Raw genomic sequence first — 17668 nt, 5'->3', positions numbered from 1 at the left:
GCTGAGCCACGAATGCTTGTTGTGCGGCTTCCCCTAGAAAGGGCTTGTGGTGGGAAGGCAGGGACAGGGGAAAAAGCGATGGTGCCCCCTGTGCCCTGCACGGGTCCCCAAGCCTTCTGTGGGTCCCCAGGCCTCCCGGCGAGCTGGATGAAACAGCTCTGCTTGTGGGCACTGTCCTGGGGTGAGGAGCAGCCTTAGGTGGAGGCTGAGCCACGGGGCTCGGTGGCTGCTGGCTTTGGGCCCTGCCTGGCACTGCCTGTCCCCTCGCTGCCTGTCCCCTCCCTGCCTGCTCTGGCTGCTGCCGAAATGCCTGCAGCCTCTCCGGTCCCGGGAGGGACCCCGTATCCTTTCCCCCTGCCCCAGCACTGAGGGGCCCCAGTGATAACCACACAGCTGGTCCCACGCCCCCACACCTGCAGCTATGACATAAATAAATATTGCCATCAGCTATGACATAAATATATATTGCCATCCCTTCATCACGGGCAGAGTTCATAAAGCCCCGATTTCCTGCTCCCGCTCGGGGAGGGGACGCTGGGGCGGTGCCGCGGGGACACGGCCCCTTCCCGGCTCACCTTTGGGGAGGTTTGTGCTGCTCTGGGGGCTCCCGAGCAGGAGGGGGGTCCTCCAGGGCCACAAAGGGGGCGAGGGGGAGGCCGGGGGGGACACGGCTGGGGGCTACGGGGGTGCCTGTCCCCAGCGCTGGCCTGGGGGACTCCTGGGAAAGGAGGAAAGTGGAGTTAATGGGCACCGGCACGAGCTGCCTGGCCACCCCGTGCCACACATGGCATTGGGCGTGCAGAGCAAATCACGCCCGTGGTTCCACACCCGGGGGAGGGAACCCCCTGCCCCGGTGGCCGTGGCTCCGTGGGACACCCGCGTCCCCAGCTGTGGCCAAGGCAGCAGTTCCCGAATCATCTCCCCGAGCCCCTACCTCCACAGTCATCGCCCCACCTGGGTCAGCAGCCCGACCCCATCTCCCCTCGCCTCTGGAGACCTGGAAAGAGCCCCGGGATGAGGCTCTTACCGTGAAAGGCTCTGGTGTGGCCAGGGCTGGTGGGAGTGGGGGGGCCACGGGGGGTGGCAGGATGGCGGGGGGCAGTCGAGGCCCCGTCTGCTCTGTGTGGCATCGCAGCATCGCCATCTCCACCTGGAGCCGGGCCAGCTCCTCCGCGTGCCGTTGGGCCACCCGCGAGCCTGGGGGACAGGAGCTCGTCACCGCAGGGTTTACGCTCCCCAGCAGCCCTTTCCCCTGGCACCTACCCTGTCTCCGCTCCCTCCTGACCTTCAGTGCCAGGAGCTCGTCTTCCAGCCGCCGGTTCTCCAGCTCCACGGCCAGCAGCGCCGCATCCAGGCCCCGTGCGCCAGAGCTGGGGGGCTCTGCCGGCACAGCTGGGGGTGCCTCGGTTGCCGGCTGTGGGGTGAGGATCCCTGCTGGGGGAAGGGGCTGGGGTCGGGGCTTACCCAGCCTCCTGCCCCCGCGCAGCCCCGTGGTTCCTTTCTCCAGCACCGTGGCCTCCACCTGGAGGTGGAGGAGCTGGTCCAGGATGGCCAGGTCACGTCCTCCGGCGCGCAGGTAGGACAGTCGCAGTGCCCTGCCGCAGCCCGGGCATCAGCCATCGCTGGGGCTCGGCAGGACGCTCAGCTCGGCTCCGCCATCGCCCACAGACCCTCACCTGGCCTCGGCGGCGAGTGGCCCGGCAGCCGGCAGGAGGGTGTCGAGGTGGAGGTTGTCCCTGGGGGGTGGGGTGGGGGTGGGGGGCAAACCAGCAAATGAGGGGGAGGTGAGGGGCCAAGGGCCCCTTGATGGGGAGAGCCCCGCTCCCTGAGCCCTCCCCCGGAGGGGTGCAGAGCTCTGCATCCCCTGCCCCTGGCTGGGGCTTACCCTCCATGCAGCAGCCATCCGATACGATCCTGCGGCACCGCTGGGGCCCGGCTCAGCTCCGGTTCCTGCTGCTCTGGGTGGGGGCTTGCAGCCGCCCTGGTCCCCAGCGCCGCCAGCCGCCGGCACAGCCCTGCGGGATGGTGAGGGGCCATGGGGGCTCAGCACAGCCCCTGCTCCCCGGGGCTTACTGCATCCCACAGCTGCCTCCCCATCACCCCAAAAACCCCCTGGCAGCACCTACCCTCTCTCTGCTGCTCCAGCTGCTGGGTCCTCACCCGGATTTCAGCCACATGGCGCTCATGGGCCTCCAGCAGCTCCTGTGGCCGCTGCCCGTGCCCCCACGGTGGGGCTGGCCGCCGGCTGGGCTCTCCCTGCTGCACAGAGGGTTGCAACAGGCAGGAGGGGCTGGACACCCCCACCCATGGAGCTTGGGGCGTAGGGAGCTGTTGGGGTGCCGATGCCACCCCAGGGGTGTGGGGCTCGCCGTACCTCTGCCATCGGCCTCCTGGGAGGAGGGTTGGCCACATGGAGCAGGGCCCTCTCGTGCGGGGTGAGCACGTCCCCCAGGGGAGCCCCCCGTGCTCGCCCCGGCACCCGCTGTCCCCGCGCGGCCAGCGGGAGCCCGGGAAGCACAAGGAGACGGCGTGGCTCAGTACAGTCCCCATGCTGGGACACCCCGACCTCACAAAACAGGAAGAAAAGGGGGGAAAATGCTTAATAATATAAACTGTTCTGGCTTTGGCAAAAATCAGCATCAAGGGCTGCCCACGCAGTGCAGTGGGGGAGGACGGAGGGTCCCCCTGGTTCAGGCTGGGCCGGATCCACCTGCGCTGGGGGTGACGCCCTGTTTCCTCACCCGCGGCACATCCCAGCCCAGCAGCCAGCCCTGTCCCCGTCCCCATCCCCGCTGGCTGCCCCATCCCCTCACGCCCCACGCCAGACCCGGCTCCATGCTACCGAGGTGTCCTGCGGCCTCCCCGCGGTGCCCGGAGCCCCCTCCACAGGCAGCGGGTTCCCCCCGGGGAGGCAGGAGCTGCCGGCTGCCGGGGTCCCGAGGCACAGCTTCTCCTCGTGCGCCTGCAGAAGCGGCTGGGAGGCGAAAGCCATGCGGCAGCGGGGGCAGGCGAAGCCCCCAGTACCCAGCATGCGGCACCCTGGAAGGCAGAGCGGGGCGGGGGCACTTGGGGTGCCACCCTGCCAGGGCAGCAGGCCGGGACGCGCGCACAGACCTGCTCGGCGGTGGCTGCGGTGTTTGGAGCCACCGTTGCTACGCTGGGACGGGCGAGGGAGGGCGGCCGCACCCCGGCACGGGCGATTCCCACTGTTCACCACAGGCACTGGAAAGGGGGAAAAAAACATCGCTCGGCCCCCTGAGCCATCTGCAGAAAACAAGATGGGGGGAGGCCCCGCCAGCAGCAACGCTCAGCCAGAGGCTGCCCCGTCCCCCGCAGCGCTCCCCTTCGTGCTTACAGGGCGCGGGGGGCCCCGGGGCTGCCCCTTTTTCCTCCTTGCAGCAGCTCACAACCGTGCTCCGCCGTCTTCCAGCTAACCAGCAACCTCCACACCGAGGTGAAACAGCTCCTTTGACCTGCTGCCCCCTCCTCATGGCCACAGGTCCCCAGGCCCCTACTCTTGTGCCCAAAATAAGCTCCCCTCCTTCGATCCTTACCCCCCCCCTCTCCACTTGCCGAGCACCCGCAGGCTCCCCTCAGGGTGCTGCAGCCCACCCTCCCACTTCGCCGCTGCGACACCCGCCACAGATAACGGGGGATTCGCTCAGGAAAAAGCCGCTCTTCCGTTTATGGGGATTGTCGCAGCCAGGCTCTCCCAGAGGCCGACAGCAACACGGGAAAAGCTTCATCGCCGCTCAAACCACGCGCAGCCCCGCGAAGGGTCGGGGCACAGAAGGCGAAGGAAGGGCTTGGTGCGAAACACAAGGAGCCCGCGGTGCGCAGACGCCAGGCGTTGCTGGCCCCAGCTCCCCAGCACTCTGCCCAGCAACCGGTTAGCCACCTAGTTTGCCCCTTGCCAGTGGCTATCACCATGGACGTGAAGAAGGACTTTCTTTAAACTTACCCCATTTCTTGACAACACTGCAAATACATTTGCATATTTTTTCACTTAAACTGATGTAGGAAGTTAAATTTTTTAAAAAAAACAGATAAACTTTTCCAGACAAAAGCCATGTTTGATGGGAGCAAAGTGGCAGGACCTTCACAAGGAACCAGAGGATGCGGGAAACGTCGTACGGGAGACCGAGGGCTTCCCAGAGCGTTCCCAGAAAGACCCAGCGACTCAGCCCGGCTGCCAGACGCACGTGGAAACCCCCCTCGCCCCTCCGGCCCAGCGGCCGGTTTAGGCGCAGCGCCAGCGCCCCAGCGGGAGCTCAAGGCACACGTACAACAGTAACACCCGGTAGCACCGAGAGCGTTCCCTTCAGTCGGGATGCAAAGAGTCATGGCTGAACACTGTAATTTGATTACAGATCCCTCCTCTCCGCCTGGTCAGGAGTGGATTAAAAAAAAAAACAACCCAAAAACCCAAGCAAGACGACCGGTGAAATCCCCCCAGGTCAGCGAGACCGGGATTTCACCCTCGATGTGCAATTCCATCCAACCCACTTGCAAACAGTGCACAACCACATGAATACTTTCCAATCCAAAACGTTTCTGTACGAGCTGAACTTAAAACAGACACTGAAATAGCTTAGGCCACAACTGAGTTGTTTGTAAAATCCTTTTTAATCTAATAGAAATGTTTTCATGAATTTTTAAAAAAGATTTCAATGAAAACAGCTTTGGATTCAGACATTCCCTTGCCACGTTGTGAACATAAACAGCAGCATTGCACTAGGAACAAGTGACACCGACCAGTCGAGCTTCACGATTTTGTATGAAGCGGAAAAAAAAGCAAACTGCTTTAGTGGAAGATTTCAATTATTTTCTTTTTTTTTTTTTTTTTTTTTAACGTCAATTCTTTCATTTCTTTTTTTCAGAAAAAAAAAAAAGAACCAAACCACAACCAAACATGGGCTATCATCTCACCATTGTTCTCCCTCTCCCTTCTTAAAGGAAGAGTTTAGCTCCTGCAGTCTGAGCGCTACAGCAATGTTTGCCAAGTGGAAAAATACAGCGGGAGAAGAAACTGTTTATCCCCAGTGCTATTAAACCCCGAAAGTTGCAGGTCCCTTTAGAGGAAAGCTTTTCTTACATAAGAAAGACAATTAGAATTGGCAAACTGATGCAAAATATTTATTCCAAGTTAGTTATTTTTGATGCAGTAGTTTTTCCCCCTCATACAGACTCAATGTGATAGTCACTTTTTTAAATCTGTAAATAATGTTATCAAAATAATCTTAATCTTTGAAATCTCACAAAAAATTTATATTTTACAATCCACCCTGAATATCAAGGCTGCAAGAAGAAGAACACAAACAATTCCTATATCCAAATATTTTACAGCTGTACCCAAAAAAAGAAAACCACAAACGCCTGGTTAAGTGATGAAGCTCCCCGAGCCGCCAAAAAAAAATAAAATAAAATAAAAAATTCATGTTATTAGCATTAATTTAACATAATTAGAACTTCAATAGCCATTTTGTCATTGACAATGATTGTTTTAGCACACTGCTACCGCACGACATTAGGTAATGCGGGCGGCACTGTTAGAAGCTTGTTGTTGCAAAGATCAGTCAGCCACTTGTATCCTGCTTACAAGACTGAACTTGTGCACTGCCCCACAAGGGATTTTTGTCAAAATTTGCTAGCTGCACAAACTTCTATTAAGCATTAGGGCAAAACCAAAAGAAAAAGCTAAAGAAGCCAATTTCTCTCTTCTTTGGGATACAATTATTTCCCTTGTGCATGAAGTTATCAACAACAAAAGAAAAAACTGAACAGACTGGAGACAGAATAAACTCTGTTTAGTTTATACAACCCCAAACACATGTTGAACTATGAACTGAGTTTATTGGGTTGGTTTTATTTTATTTTAATTTTCTTGTGCCCACTTTCAGGCATCGTCATCTGACGTTTCGCTGCTACTAGTTTCTGTGTCTGAGTCCTCAATCTTTGTCTTAAAAGTGCTTCTCCAGTGGAACAACAGGCTGGAGCCGCGGCCCTGAAGAAATCCATTCTTCCCAAATCCATTTCTTCTTCGCTGTAGGAATGAAAGCAAGTTTTAAAACAAGCAAAAGTGCAGAGAGTAACTGTCGCTAACCACCTGTGGACACAAATTATATATTTAACTGTATACACACGCTCTGCAGGGATAATGCAGAATCACCAATTGCACTACAGTCTCACTTCAATTCGTTGTCTTCTCAAACATCCTTAAGAATTACACCACAGAAGACTTGTGCATGAGAAGGGAGAGGGAGAAGAGCAGTCACAAGTGGCAAGTGCTGTAAACGTACCTGCTCTGATTTAATTTGGAACTCTTTGAGCTCATCCTCCGTGAGGGGAAGGTAGTTCTCATCATTTTCAGGATATTCCTGCCATCCCATTTCTTTCAATAACCTGATTTGTGGAGAAAATAAAAGGGGTGTGGGAATTAAAGCAAAGGAACAATGGCAAAGGAGAGAACATTTTGTCCACGAAGCACAAGGGTTTGTATTAATTCACTCCCAATTCACCAGCGAATCTTCTATATTAGAGACCACTTCAACAATGCTTTGTGTTTACCCAACATTTTTCGATTTCTTTTACAAATATTTAATCATCAGCAGTCCCGTACAATGGGTAAATAACTAGTCTGGCAGAAGGAAAGCAAGGCAGAGATCTGAAGTTCTACCCAAGCACACTGAAGGAGGACATGAGGCAATCAAACCAGTATCGCAGCTCAGAATCTCCTAAAACTTACTATCCGTTTACACCAGATGCTCACACACCGCTTACTCACTGAAGCGAGATACAAGCTGAGATACTAGGTAAATATTTTCTTAACTCTCCTCCACTTTTACAGCATTTAAAGCAGCACAGGAGTATTCTAAGTGCAGACAAAAATAAAGTGGGGTGGGTGGGTGTCTGTGTGTGTCTGTGTGTGTCTGTGTGTGTCTGTGTGTGTCTGTGTGTGTCTGTGTGTGTCTTCAGTCTTCAGACCATTCAATTTAGGACACCTGCTTGTAAATTAACCAGAATCACACTAGGTTTGCGCTCACTCCCCATGTGGGCAGGTAAATATCTAGGCAGCATTAACACACAGGGATGTAGCACTGGAGAAGCACTGGAATTTAATTACAGACCTCGGTAAACTCTTGGCTCACCTGTCATCAGTGGCTTGTTTTATTTTCAATAAGACTCCACCCAGTCCAGCACTAGTCATGAAGCCCACACACCTCTAGCTCAGTACACACAAAGCTACTGCTGCTTCCCAGAAAGAGCTGCCTTTGAAACAGTTTTCTTCTCCTCACGCAGTCCAAGGACTCGCCCTCCTTTACTCCAGACACTTTATTTTGCCATTTACTCACCTGTGTTCTGCTTCCAATGAATGAGAGAGGTTTTCCCCCTCCTCCGGCAAAGGGAGAGAAAGGCCATTCTGATGGCAGTTCTCTTCCCAGTTTTCCTTTGGTTCTGGTGTGCTGTTGCTCTCCATCTAAAGAAAAATAAAAGCAAAGTGTGCTTGCACAGACCACGCCAATAGCACAGTTCCAAGTTCAAGCTTCTGCTTTTGGGAGTAAAGCCTTTCACTTTGAGTGTTTTTTACAGAGCCTGGACTGATAATGGTTGAAAGCAACTTCTACCTGGCTGTGACAAGACAGTGCAATATGAACGATGTTCGGTGGACTGCACTTTTGTGCCAGGGGAGCAAGTCCTGGCATTACAAAGCCATCATCAGTGGCTTCAGGGTGAGAGTAAGAAAACGATGAGAATGAAATACTCCTAAGGACGCCCTTTACATTGACATTAAGCCACCGACTTATGCATTTAGGGATCCGGTCCAAGCGTCTGAGGCTTGAGCCACTATCCTGCACCTTTCACATGCATCAAGTTCTACTTTCCTGTGGATGTAGTTTGACAAGGAAGTTTGAAAGCAAATTAAGATGTTAAAATATAGTATTGTTCCACTCCTTAGAGAATCCTTGCAAAAATCTAGATTACTTCACCATCTGTGACCTTCCCTTCCGCCTCCTTTATTACTTATCCATTTGCATCTCATCATGTTATGGATCTCTCTTCATCACAGTGCTGTGCACTACTTCTGCTGGCATGTGGGCCAGACCAACAGAAATCATTCCTTTCCTCCCCCAGAGCCTGAATTACATACACTGTTCTTTTTTTTTTTTTTCAGTACCCAACTCCTTAAATACATAATGATCATATATACAGTAAGGACAGCGATCTTACATCATCCAGCTTGTCACATTCTCTGTTCTCTGTTATCTCCCCATTCCTATCATCTTTCAGTGCCTTCAGGAATTCGCTCTTTTTATCAGTGGTACGGCGCATCAGCTTCGTCAAGCGTGAAGAGCAGATCTCGATGGGAGGGGTGGTGCTGGAAGGACTCTAGACAAGGAAGGTAGAATACAGAGACTTTCAAACTGTATTGCTGTGGAGATGGGGCCCTCTTCAGGGTCTGTGCTTACACCTTTCAAACACCCATCAGTTCTTTGGCTGGCTCTTAACCCCTCAAAAAAAGGTAATGTGAAAGTCCCATCAAAATAGTGACTGGTGTTGCACATTCACTTCTCCCCTTACCAGCACGTTGTTCTCCCACCTATCATTATCGACTCTTAGGTTTTTTTTCTTCCCCTAGGAGTCATTTCACATGGTCATGAATACGTTTATTTTGTTCCTTGGCAACGTAACTAACTCTCTCAAGCAATGCTGGAGCCTACAAAAGAATATTAAGGCAGAGAACTTCATGCAGGACGCTTACCCTACAAAAATTTAAAAAAAAAAAAAATTAAGGAGATTAGGCTCAGTTCAAATTTGCATCTTAAGTGATCCTGACAGACTCTACCCTGAAATTAAGCTATGGGGTGGTAATCTCCCTTCAGGGAGTGATCACGTCCTTAACTAACCACAACTGGATGTGAAATAGGTAGCCGCAGCCTCGGTATCCTCCCCTGGAGAGCACGCAGCCGATTCCTTGCTACGTACTCTCACAGCCCCGATGGTTCAGTGTGTAGCCAGATACAGACGACCCTGGAGCCCGTAGGAAATTTGTTCATCTCAATTCACAAGCCCAAGGTAACCTCCCATGCTCTTCCACAGTGTTTAACCTTTCTTAATTATCTTGATTCTATGAATCAGGCATAAGGCACAACAGTTTGCATATTAGCAGCACCCCAGCCATGACACTGCAATAAAACCACTGCTAACCAAGATGAGCTTTCAGCTGAATTTGTTCCATCATTTTGACTGGACACGTAAAAGAAATCCAAAAACATGTTATGTGAAAGTTTCCGGTATCTTAACCTTCTGCTCATATATGGAGTTCATGCCTGGCTACTCTAAGACAATGAGGAATTTAGTCATTAATATGGATACCTGACACTAGGATCTTGCATGCAAAACTATTCTTTTCCTTCACTTACTTGCTTTAATTTTTTTCTCAATATTAAAACAGTAGAATTTCCTAAAGCCTGTAGTGTCCCCCCCCCCCCCTTTTTTTTTTGAACTAGGGTGGGAAGGTTGCGAATTCAGGCTCTTCAAAATGAATCTCCTCAGCAAAGTGTTTTTATCATACTCTCAGTGCTCTGAGCAAAGATCAAGGGAACTAAAATACTTAGCAAAACAAAAACAAGGCAGCAACTCCTGCTTATATTTCTACCGCCTGTTGCACATGAAACACTGGTGTGCAATAATGCCTTTCAGGGAAGTGCATGCTGAAAGTAATGTCTTATGGTAAACATTTCTCAGGTGGCCTTTTCAGATTTTGCCTAATTCAACACAGTAAGGAACAAACCAGCAATTATAACAGACATAACAAATGACTGAATATTAGGATAAAAAGCTAGCATAGTACTGAAATTAAGGCTCTCAACATGGTAATTAGTTTGACTGCAGTGACAGAAGGTAACAATGAACAAAGGAGACTAAAAATTAGATGTCTTCTGGTAATTTGGAATACTCTACTAAAGCACTCAAGCTCTTTGCTAGAAGTAGCCATTTTAATTGCACTGTATAGAACTGTTGAGGTACTAAAACTTAATTTCTACACATTAGGTGAAGACAGTTAAAGCTAAGGTTTAGAAACAGAGTCCTGAAAGGGAATTGAATGTCACCTCAATTCTGATTTTATTCATAACTTTCTGTAGAAGGCTTTATAATACTAGAAGAGAATGTTATGTAAAGGGGTACAAATAGTCATTTTTTGACATTTTTTCTAAAGGTAGGTTTAGCCCTTTGACTGAAACATCAAGGCATCTCTCAGGTTTGGTGTTTGTTTTTGTGTTTTTGTTTTGTTTGTGTTTTTTTTTTTTTGTTTTAATGAGAGCACTATGCATAATCTCAGATTTGTTCAGATATCAGTCTGTTTAACAGGGGTAGCTACTCTAACAAAAAAGTCATCCTGTATCATTCTAAGAATTCAGACTGTACCATAATTTGATTATCTTAGACTGGCTTGTGGGGACATGGTGCCAGTGCTAGTTGTCATCCTTTTAGTTTTCAACACGCTGTGGTCTCTTATGAATAAACGTGCTATTTCCAACACTTCTGCAGGAGGGGCATTACCCCCATTTCAGAAATAAAAAGGCAGAGATTACTGCCTTACAGACATAGGCCTGTGGAGCTAGGATTACAGTAGTATTTGCTGGCCACGGTCCTGTGTTTTCATGCTGCATGTCTCCAATAGATTCAAAGAAAAAATGTATTACAAGTATTCAATTTTAGTTGAGCGGAATTTTTAAGCCTTTTGTTTAGTTGATTGACGCTGAGAAGTATTAGAGGAAGTACTGCTTGTTCTGGGAAAAACCCAGCCACCTGCTCCTGCTGTCAGATTAGTACCTGACATCTTTGCTGACTAAAGTTTCAGGAAAGACCTTCTTGGGGTGTGTGTCGAATAAAATAATGGAGACTACTTACGTTACTACTGTATGATATAAAGTGAATGCCCTTCTTGTTATCTACCTGGAGGCAAAAGCCTATTTAAGTTTACCTATTTATGTTGCAAAGGTGTCTATACTGCGCTGTGCGTGACACAAAGGAAGGCTGTCACTAGCACAAAGGACTCTGTCTGAGGACCGACAAAAGCAAGGTAAGGGAAAGGGATACAGTGTAAGATCCATTTGTCAAAGTGGCAGGTGCATGCTTGTTAACTATTGCTTTTAATGACTGCTTTTACACTCAGCAGTGGCGAAAGCAGAAAAGTACAGGCTGTTGCAAAGTAAAGCCTGCAAAGCAGAGAATCGTAAAGATGACAAAGTCTTATTTTAGAAGTAAGATCTGTAAAGGAAGAAGACAAATGCATAACTAGAAAAAAACCAGTTACTTCAAATACAAACAGACTAATTTCAAATTATGTAAATAGGTCACTTATCAGAGTCTGGTTTGTGTTCTTTTTAGGTATGATCACAAACCTCTTGAATTTTGATTCCCAGAGGCAGAGGAGAAAAGTTATTCAGTGTCACTTTTCTACTAAGCTTTGTGGAATTTCAAGCTCCAAAACAGCATTTTGTATATAAGCTGTAAAATGATGCATAGAAAAGTTGGCCAAAATGTGTTTTGTCAGCTACTGCCGAAACATTAACAGATTTATATGCAAGGCTCTCTACTTCAGACCAAAAGGGGAGGTAAGTCAGTTTCCACCTCGCCTCCTTCCAACACCAATATTAAAAACAGACACTCTAGCTGAAGATGCATGTACACAGATTAAATCCCCTCAACCCTCTCAGAGCTCATTGCTTGTGCTGTTGCTCTCCTAGAGAAAGGAAGAGGCAGATCACCCTCCCTCCCCTTCTTTTCCCATATTAAAGAATAGCACGCAAACTAGTTTACCTATCTGTTCACATCAGTTCTTGGTATCTGCACTCTAACACCAAGTCTACGCGTGTCTAGGTATGCAACACTATTTAAAGCATTAGTACTTTTTTTTTTAATATTTGAGGGAAATTCTAATATATTCGGACAAACACCAATGGCTTTACATCTAGGTAAACCATATTTCTATTTCTTTTAGTGTATCAGAGATGTGGCAGAACATGCTAAGAATATACAAGTGAATCCTTTTTTGAGGGTGCAAAGGTAGGTATACCATGTACAGAGAGGACCTTATCATGTTTAAGCTATAGCAGGTGATAGCAATAAAAGTTCCCACCTTATCCCCAAACCCAACCCTTACCTCTTTGGGAGAGGTGAGGACTGAGCCACTTGCCAGTACCGCTGGTTTGGTTACAGACACTGGACTGGTAAAGGCAGAGTCACGGCTGGAGGAAAGCGAGCCTGGTTTATGTTCACTTCTGTTGGCTTTCCATGGACTTGGCTATATTGAAGAGAACACAAAATACTGGACAGTAAAAGGTAAGGCACAAGAAGGGGTTGCTTGCAAGTAGCAAAACAAATAAACATTATGTTGGCTGTTGTACAGATATTTTTCCTCCCTCTCCAAGAACAGTCTCAAGTTTACCTTGACACCCATTATTTTTCCCTGTTGTCTTCTGTTTTCCCCAAACCACGCAGAACTCTGCTTCATGGGCACCACCCTCCAGTAAAACACCGTTAGAGCTCAAAGAGAAAATCCAGCATTGCTCTTCATTAATAGGAATTGCCACCGAATAATGCAGTGCATCTTGCAGCTACCCACAGGTGGGAAGTAAAAAAATCCCAATTAAATTCACATTTCATATGGTAACACTGTATGCCACAAAGAACGGGTTTGCATCACTTGACGGGAACTTCCCCTGTGCAAGGAAGAAGCACGTCAAGGAATATTTCTGTCCAGGCTGAGAATACAAATTATTTATTTCCTAGGGCTCTGAAAGTGTCCATCATTGCACTGATCTAGCAACCAAAAAAAAAGAAGAAAGAAGAAAAAGCAGCCAGTTCATTAAACTGCATGAGCACTTGCTGTTTTGCTCTGGATACTCTCTGCAGTATCCCTTCAAATACACTGGCGATTTGGCTGAAAAGCAAAGACTTCAAGATAAGTTTTTGTTACTTGGAATGTTATTCTTGAGCCTCTCTTATCAACCAAGGACAAACACGGTGAAGTGACAGTCCTTACAAAAAGGATCCTAACAAGAAACTTGTATCAAGTAGCAGGAGAAATACATCTGTCAGAGCATTAAAACATACTGGTTCCTTTCACTCATTAGACTTCTGAAGTCAGCTTCAAGTCATTAGCAAAATAACTCATGCACAAGTGGGATTCAGCTAAATCCAAGATGCAAGAGATCTTGCATTCTGCAAGCAATGAGAGCAGAAGTCATTATTTCAGTATGTTCTCACTCTCCATTGGGTTATTTTATTCATTTAAAAACAAATAAATCAGTAGGGGAGGCCATCAGCATTACTCTTCAACTTAAAAATAAAAATAAGAGCAGTCCACATTATTGAATGCATTATTCGGCATTCACGGCACACATTCCAAACATTCCCTTCAAACCCAGAAAATATCCCGATCTGCACAATATTGCCTGGTACTAAAATTAGGGTGTAGAATTATTACGACAAAAAGTTTCTCTCTGCAGATCTTGTGGTTGCACTGTTTAGATACCCAGCTCTTGGCTGCTGATTGTTGTTCTCCCAGCTTCCACAAAGAGGCAGCTTAGACAAATTCACAGACAGATCCGTTGCTTTTTTAGGGAGGCCACGAGGTTCAAGCACAACAACTAGACACGAATATCCAAAGGAATCGTTTGCAGATTACGACCTTCATGGATTGCTTGACTGTGAACAATCAGCCGTCTCAATTAGCCAAGAAAGAATGCACTTGTTTCACTGCCATCAGTTTTCTTCCTTTCAATCCTACTTGGTACAACTTAACAAAAAAAATGTTTTTTTTTCATTCAGTTTGCCTGTGACAGCTTTCCAATACTGCCGACTTTGTCAAAAGGAATGTTTTGACCCCTCTGTTACTTTATACACTGCAATTTCTGTACAACTTTCTAGAGTCTTCAGAATAATGCATCCTACCGTAGCTGCTTTAAAAGACACGATGCACAGTTTTTCTGCCTAAGGATATGCTGATCTCCCACCTTTTAGCTTTGCTAATGGTCAACATTCATTAACAAAAGCGCTGTTGATGACACCAGCAGACAATCTGATAATCATTTTAACCATTAGGATTTTTCCTGCAGTTGGCAGAATTTGGCCTGAATTAAGAGAAACTTACAAAAGAGAAAGAAGCTCTAAACTTGCTTTCTTACAAAAAAAGTTGTTAATCTTTCTTATTTTGCTTTTATCTTTGAAGTGTGTAAGACTAATCTACTCTAATCATAGGGAAGATTTTGTTGGAATGTTGCAGCCAGCATTAGTAATTAATAAATATTAGAACTCAAAGTATTTGGACAACTTTTTAAGAACAACCTAGCTAATAATTTTCTTTAACTTCTATAAATACTTTTGGTATCAATCCTACAAAGTTTCTAGGGCATCTATACATGTAGATTCTCTGGAAAAATGGGCAAGATAAAAGCCTAGAACTAAGAAACAAAAAAAACTACTTGTTTTTTCAACACTCCTACATTTCTTTCAGTAAAAGAATTACAGTGCAAAACCCATTACTTTTCCAGGTTGTCTTTAAGGCTCAACTAAATTACAGCTAAATTGCAGGATGTTACAATCTAATCTGATCTTCGCCTCAATTGTGTTTTAAACACATCAAAGTACTGTAACCCAATAAAGATTTTTCAAGGTAGTCACGTGAACAATTCAAGCACATCTTAGCACACATTCCGTTTCCCTAGCATTGCTTGTTTTGTCTAATTAAGATAAGGATTTGTCTAATGCATGAGAACACACCCATTCAAACAGACATTAGTGTGGTCAGAAGAGAGGTTAGTTCTGTGTATGGACAAGACCAAGTGGCATTTTAACAGGGAACAACAACTTTAGTAGTAAACAGACCTCTACTGTAAAGGGCACTACCCCAGAAACTACTGGATCCCAACTCCTGCTATTTATTAGGGGGTTGATTCCCTTGCCAAGGGAGAGAGTTCTCCCTTGATCTGCAGTTCACTAACTTGGTTGGAAACCCCTGTACCTTGGAAGGAGGAGCTGCAGGTTTAGGAACCAGATTTTTGTAGACACTTGGGACAATGGTGGTGGCTTTGTTGCCATTTGCCAGGTGAGAAACAGGTGATGTAAATGCAGCTGAGAAGGCGGCGGCAGGATCCTCTTTTGAAACCTTTTTGATGACCAGCATCTTGGTAGGTTGCTTGGCACTAGGGGGGTTTTCTGTAAAAATAAAACGAGAAAGATTCTGAAATACAATTGTTCAAGTTTCGTAACAGCTTCAGTATACTGCTCCAGTTTCTCCCCCCTCTCAATCTTAGGTTCTACACATCTGATTCTGAGACAGCTATCAGCTGTTCTTTAGTTTCAGCTTTGAGCAAAGATACTTGATAAGGATGTCAAAGTCTGGTCTTTTTTCATTTAACCACAACAGCTCCCTTGATGCTGAAGGGAAAAGCCTACAGTGACATCAGCTAACAGCCTTCCACCATACTACAGGAATCAGAAAAGATATTATCATTTTTTTTGAGCAACCATGGATCAGCGTTGTTAATTCACTAACACAGCAAAAATACGTTGCGTAACTTAAAAGACACGGTGCTTTTACAAACAAGCACAATTAATATTTCTTAGGCCAAATCAACACATTTGCAGGAGCAGAACAATTTAAAAAACAGTAATAGTATAAACAGCAAAAAGCCCCACAAAATGCTAACTTGTCATTATTTTTTGAGCAGAACAATAGCTACCTGACAAACATGCAAAAAGAATACAATCTGGTACTATAGCAAGAAGTGGTTTTGATATATTTTTTTTGTATTTGTACTATTTACAGTATCTAAGCCAACTTATCTAGCTACATTCTAACTAGAGATTAACAAACCTGTATTTAGTTGCTAGAACTGGTACCTTGTTTCACTCATTTTTTTTTTTTTAAAGGCATAGATTCACATACCACATCAGAATCAAGAGCAAGCCTGTTCTGAGTTTAAAAAAAAAAAATCAAATAAAACCAAACCACAGAATTATGACAGTTTTGCTGTATTTCCAATATGAAGATCACAAGTCAGGAACTAATGCCTAGTTCACTCAAATCTGCTCGGCCCTTCAAGTGATGTCTGCATGAAATTGTAACTGCAGTAAGACAGGAAGCAAACGCAGAACAGTGTCATAAAAAAAGCTGCTGGTGGCAGTAATGTCAAGACAAGCACGGTTTCAAGTAGACAAAAAGGCCAAGAGATTAGTGAAGATTGCGGGAGGAAAACAACAAAGGAGAGAAAGCTGCAAATGGTCTGCTTCACTTAAGCCTTATCTTTTTGAATGACAAACCTAGCACTTAAACATCGGTTACAACTTTCTGCTTCATAAAGCATTCTGCTTCATAAGCATTCTGTACATCGATGTAAATACCTTTACCTACCCCATACTCCAGACGGTGTTCCTAAAGGTTTGTTCTGGTTGCTGTGTCTTCCAGCTTCTGGATTCAAAGATGGCTGTAAAAAGACAATGCAAATGAGTATATTGTTATATCACATATAATAAAAAAAAAATTCAGTATTAACATAACATTATGCTTCTAGGAACCCAGAGTACAGGTAGATTTCTCTGAACAGCACTTGAATTAGAAGAGAGTGCATTGTCACATCTAAAAATCAAGTTTGTATTCTCCTTGGCTTCTGCTTGTATTTCCAACTGAACTATCAGAGGGTTCAGGATAGGCCCTTTAGTCTTCTACTATATGATTAAGGAGATTCCACCAACCAATATACACATAGAAGATTTAGGTATTTAAACAGCAACTCAAAATACAAAACAGAATCCACATCAGTAAATGAAGAATCTAGTCTCGTTTCCCAAATATTTTTATACAATAATTATGCATTAACCAATTTAAAAACAAAACAAAAAAAAAAACCAAAAAGAAAAACACAAAGCAATACTAGGCTCCTAATGTAAAGGAATAATGGATATATATACCTTTACTGACAAAAAAGCTATATATAAACTTTTGTTAAGCTTCAGAGTCCACTTTTCAGGACAATACTGCACGCAGACTGAGCGCTCTCTGCAGACTTACCTTTGATTCAGTACCAGAATTCAACTTAGTGGAACAACTAAGGACATGTCCAAGCTCAAAGCAGAGTACAGAAAACCTAAGCATTCAATGACAAGCGTTCCTGATTTGCTATTCCTCTTCCCCTGTCCCAAATAACTTCAGTTCAAAATAAAGCCATCTTTTTCCTCTTTTTAATGAATTCTTCATACATTAGTTACTATGGTGACAGCATAAGTCTCTAATAATGAGCTTCTGAAATAGTAGGCATTCCTGTTCTATAAGAGTTAGCAAAAAATGTCACACCATAGCATAAATTCCTGCCTCAGACCCTAGAAATTCCATTGTTTCAGTGCTTCATTTTTTAGTTACAGGTCAGTTTTATAGCAGAAGTGCTCACACCACAGGAGAACTTAGACTAACAGACTGTTCTGCAGACCTTTCAGGAAAAGTGTTGCCATCATCAGCCACACAGGCCTAACAGCTACATACTTAACCACAGTATATGTTAGTTTCACCACTATGGCAAAGACAATACAGGAGTTATTTAGCAAAGCTTGCTGCTAGGCAGTGTGTGGTATTATCATCTTAAAAAGAATTGGGGGAATTAAT

At 46.0% G+C, this 17668-nt stretch overlaps 2 protein-coding genes across 3 annotated transcripts in view; both read right to left on the bottom strand.

Annotated features, from left to right (window-relative positions):
- Nucleotides 1–571: 571 nt before the first annotated feature.
- CCDC17 (coiled-coil domain containing 17) lies at nt 572–3746 on the bottom strand. Its single transcript, XM_087730225.1, has 10 exons — nt 3613–3746; nt 2814–3039; nt 2375–2566; nt 2127–2256; nt 1924–2015; nt 1870–1880; nt 1677–1760; nt 1465–1595; nt 935–1392; nt 572–718 (listed from the first exon to the last, which is right to left on the bottom strand). Exons 1-10 carry the CDS (start codon nt 3744–3746, stop codon nt 572–574), a joined length of 1605 nt encoding a protein of 534 aa, XP_087586351.1.
- A 1368-nt stretch (nt 3747–5114) lies between these two features.
- GPBP1L1 (GC-rich promoter binding protein 1 like 1) overlaps nt 5115–17668 on the bottom strand; it is a 33849-nt gene continuing 21295 nt past the window's right edge. For both annotated transcript variants that reach the window (XM_087732050.1, XM_087732049.1), the window contains 7 exons: nt 16424–16496; nt 15032–15225; nt 12170–12310; nt 8230–8388; nt 7353–7477; nt 6300–6402; nt 5115–6043 (listed from right to left, as the gene is read on the bottom strand). In XM_087732050.1, coding sequence (XP_087588176.1) covers nt 5897–6043; nt 6300–6402; nt 7353–7477; nt 8230–8388; nt 12170–12310; nt 15032–15225; nt 16424–16496 — 942 coding nt within the window. In that variant the 3' untranslated portion in view covers nt 5115–5896. The remainder of the gene's footprint in view (nt 6044–6299; nt 6403–7352; nt 7478–8229; nt 8389–12169; nt 12311–15031; nt 15226–16423; nt 16497–17668) is intronic.

This window comes from Nipponia nippon, unplaced genomic scaffold (assembly GCF_047370975.1).
Source record: "Nipponia nippon isolate SJK-2023a ecotype South Korea unplaced genomic scaffold, ASM4737097v1 scaffold_5, whole genome shotgun sequence".
Taxonomy (NCBI): Eukaryota; Metazoa; Chordata; class Aves; order Pelecaniformes; family Threskiornithidae; genus Nipponia; species Nipponia nippon.
The sequence above is the reverse complement of the archived record's forward strand: the minus strand, read 5'-3'. Positions and strand labels throughout refer to the sequence as shown.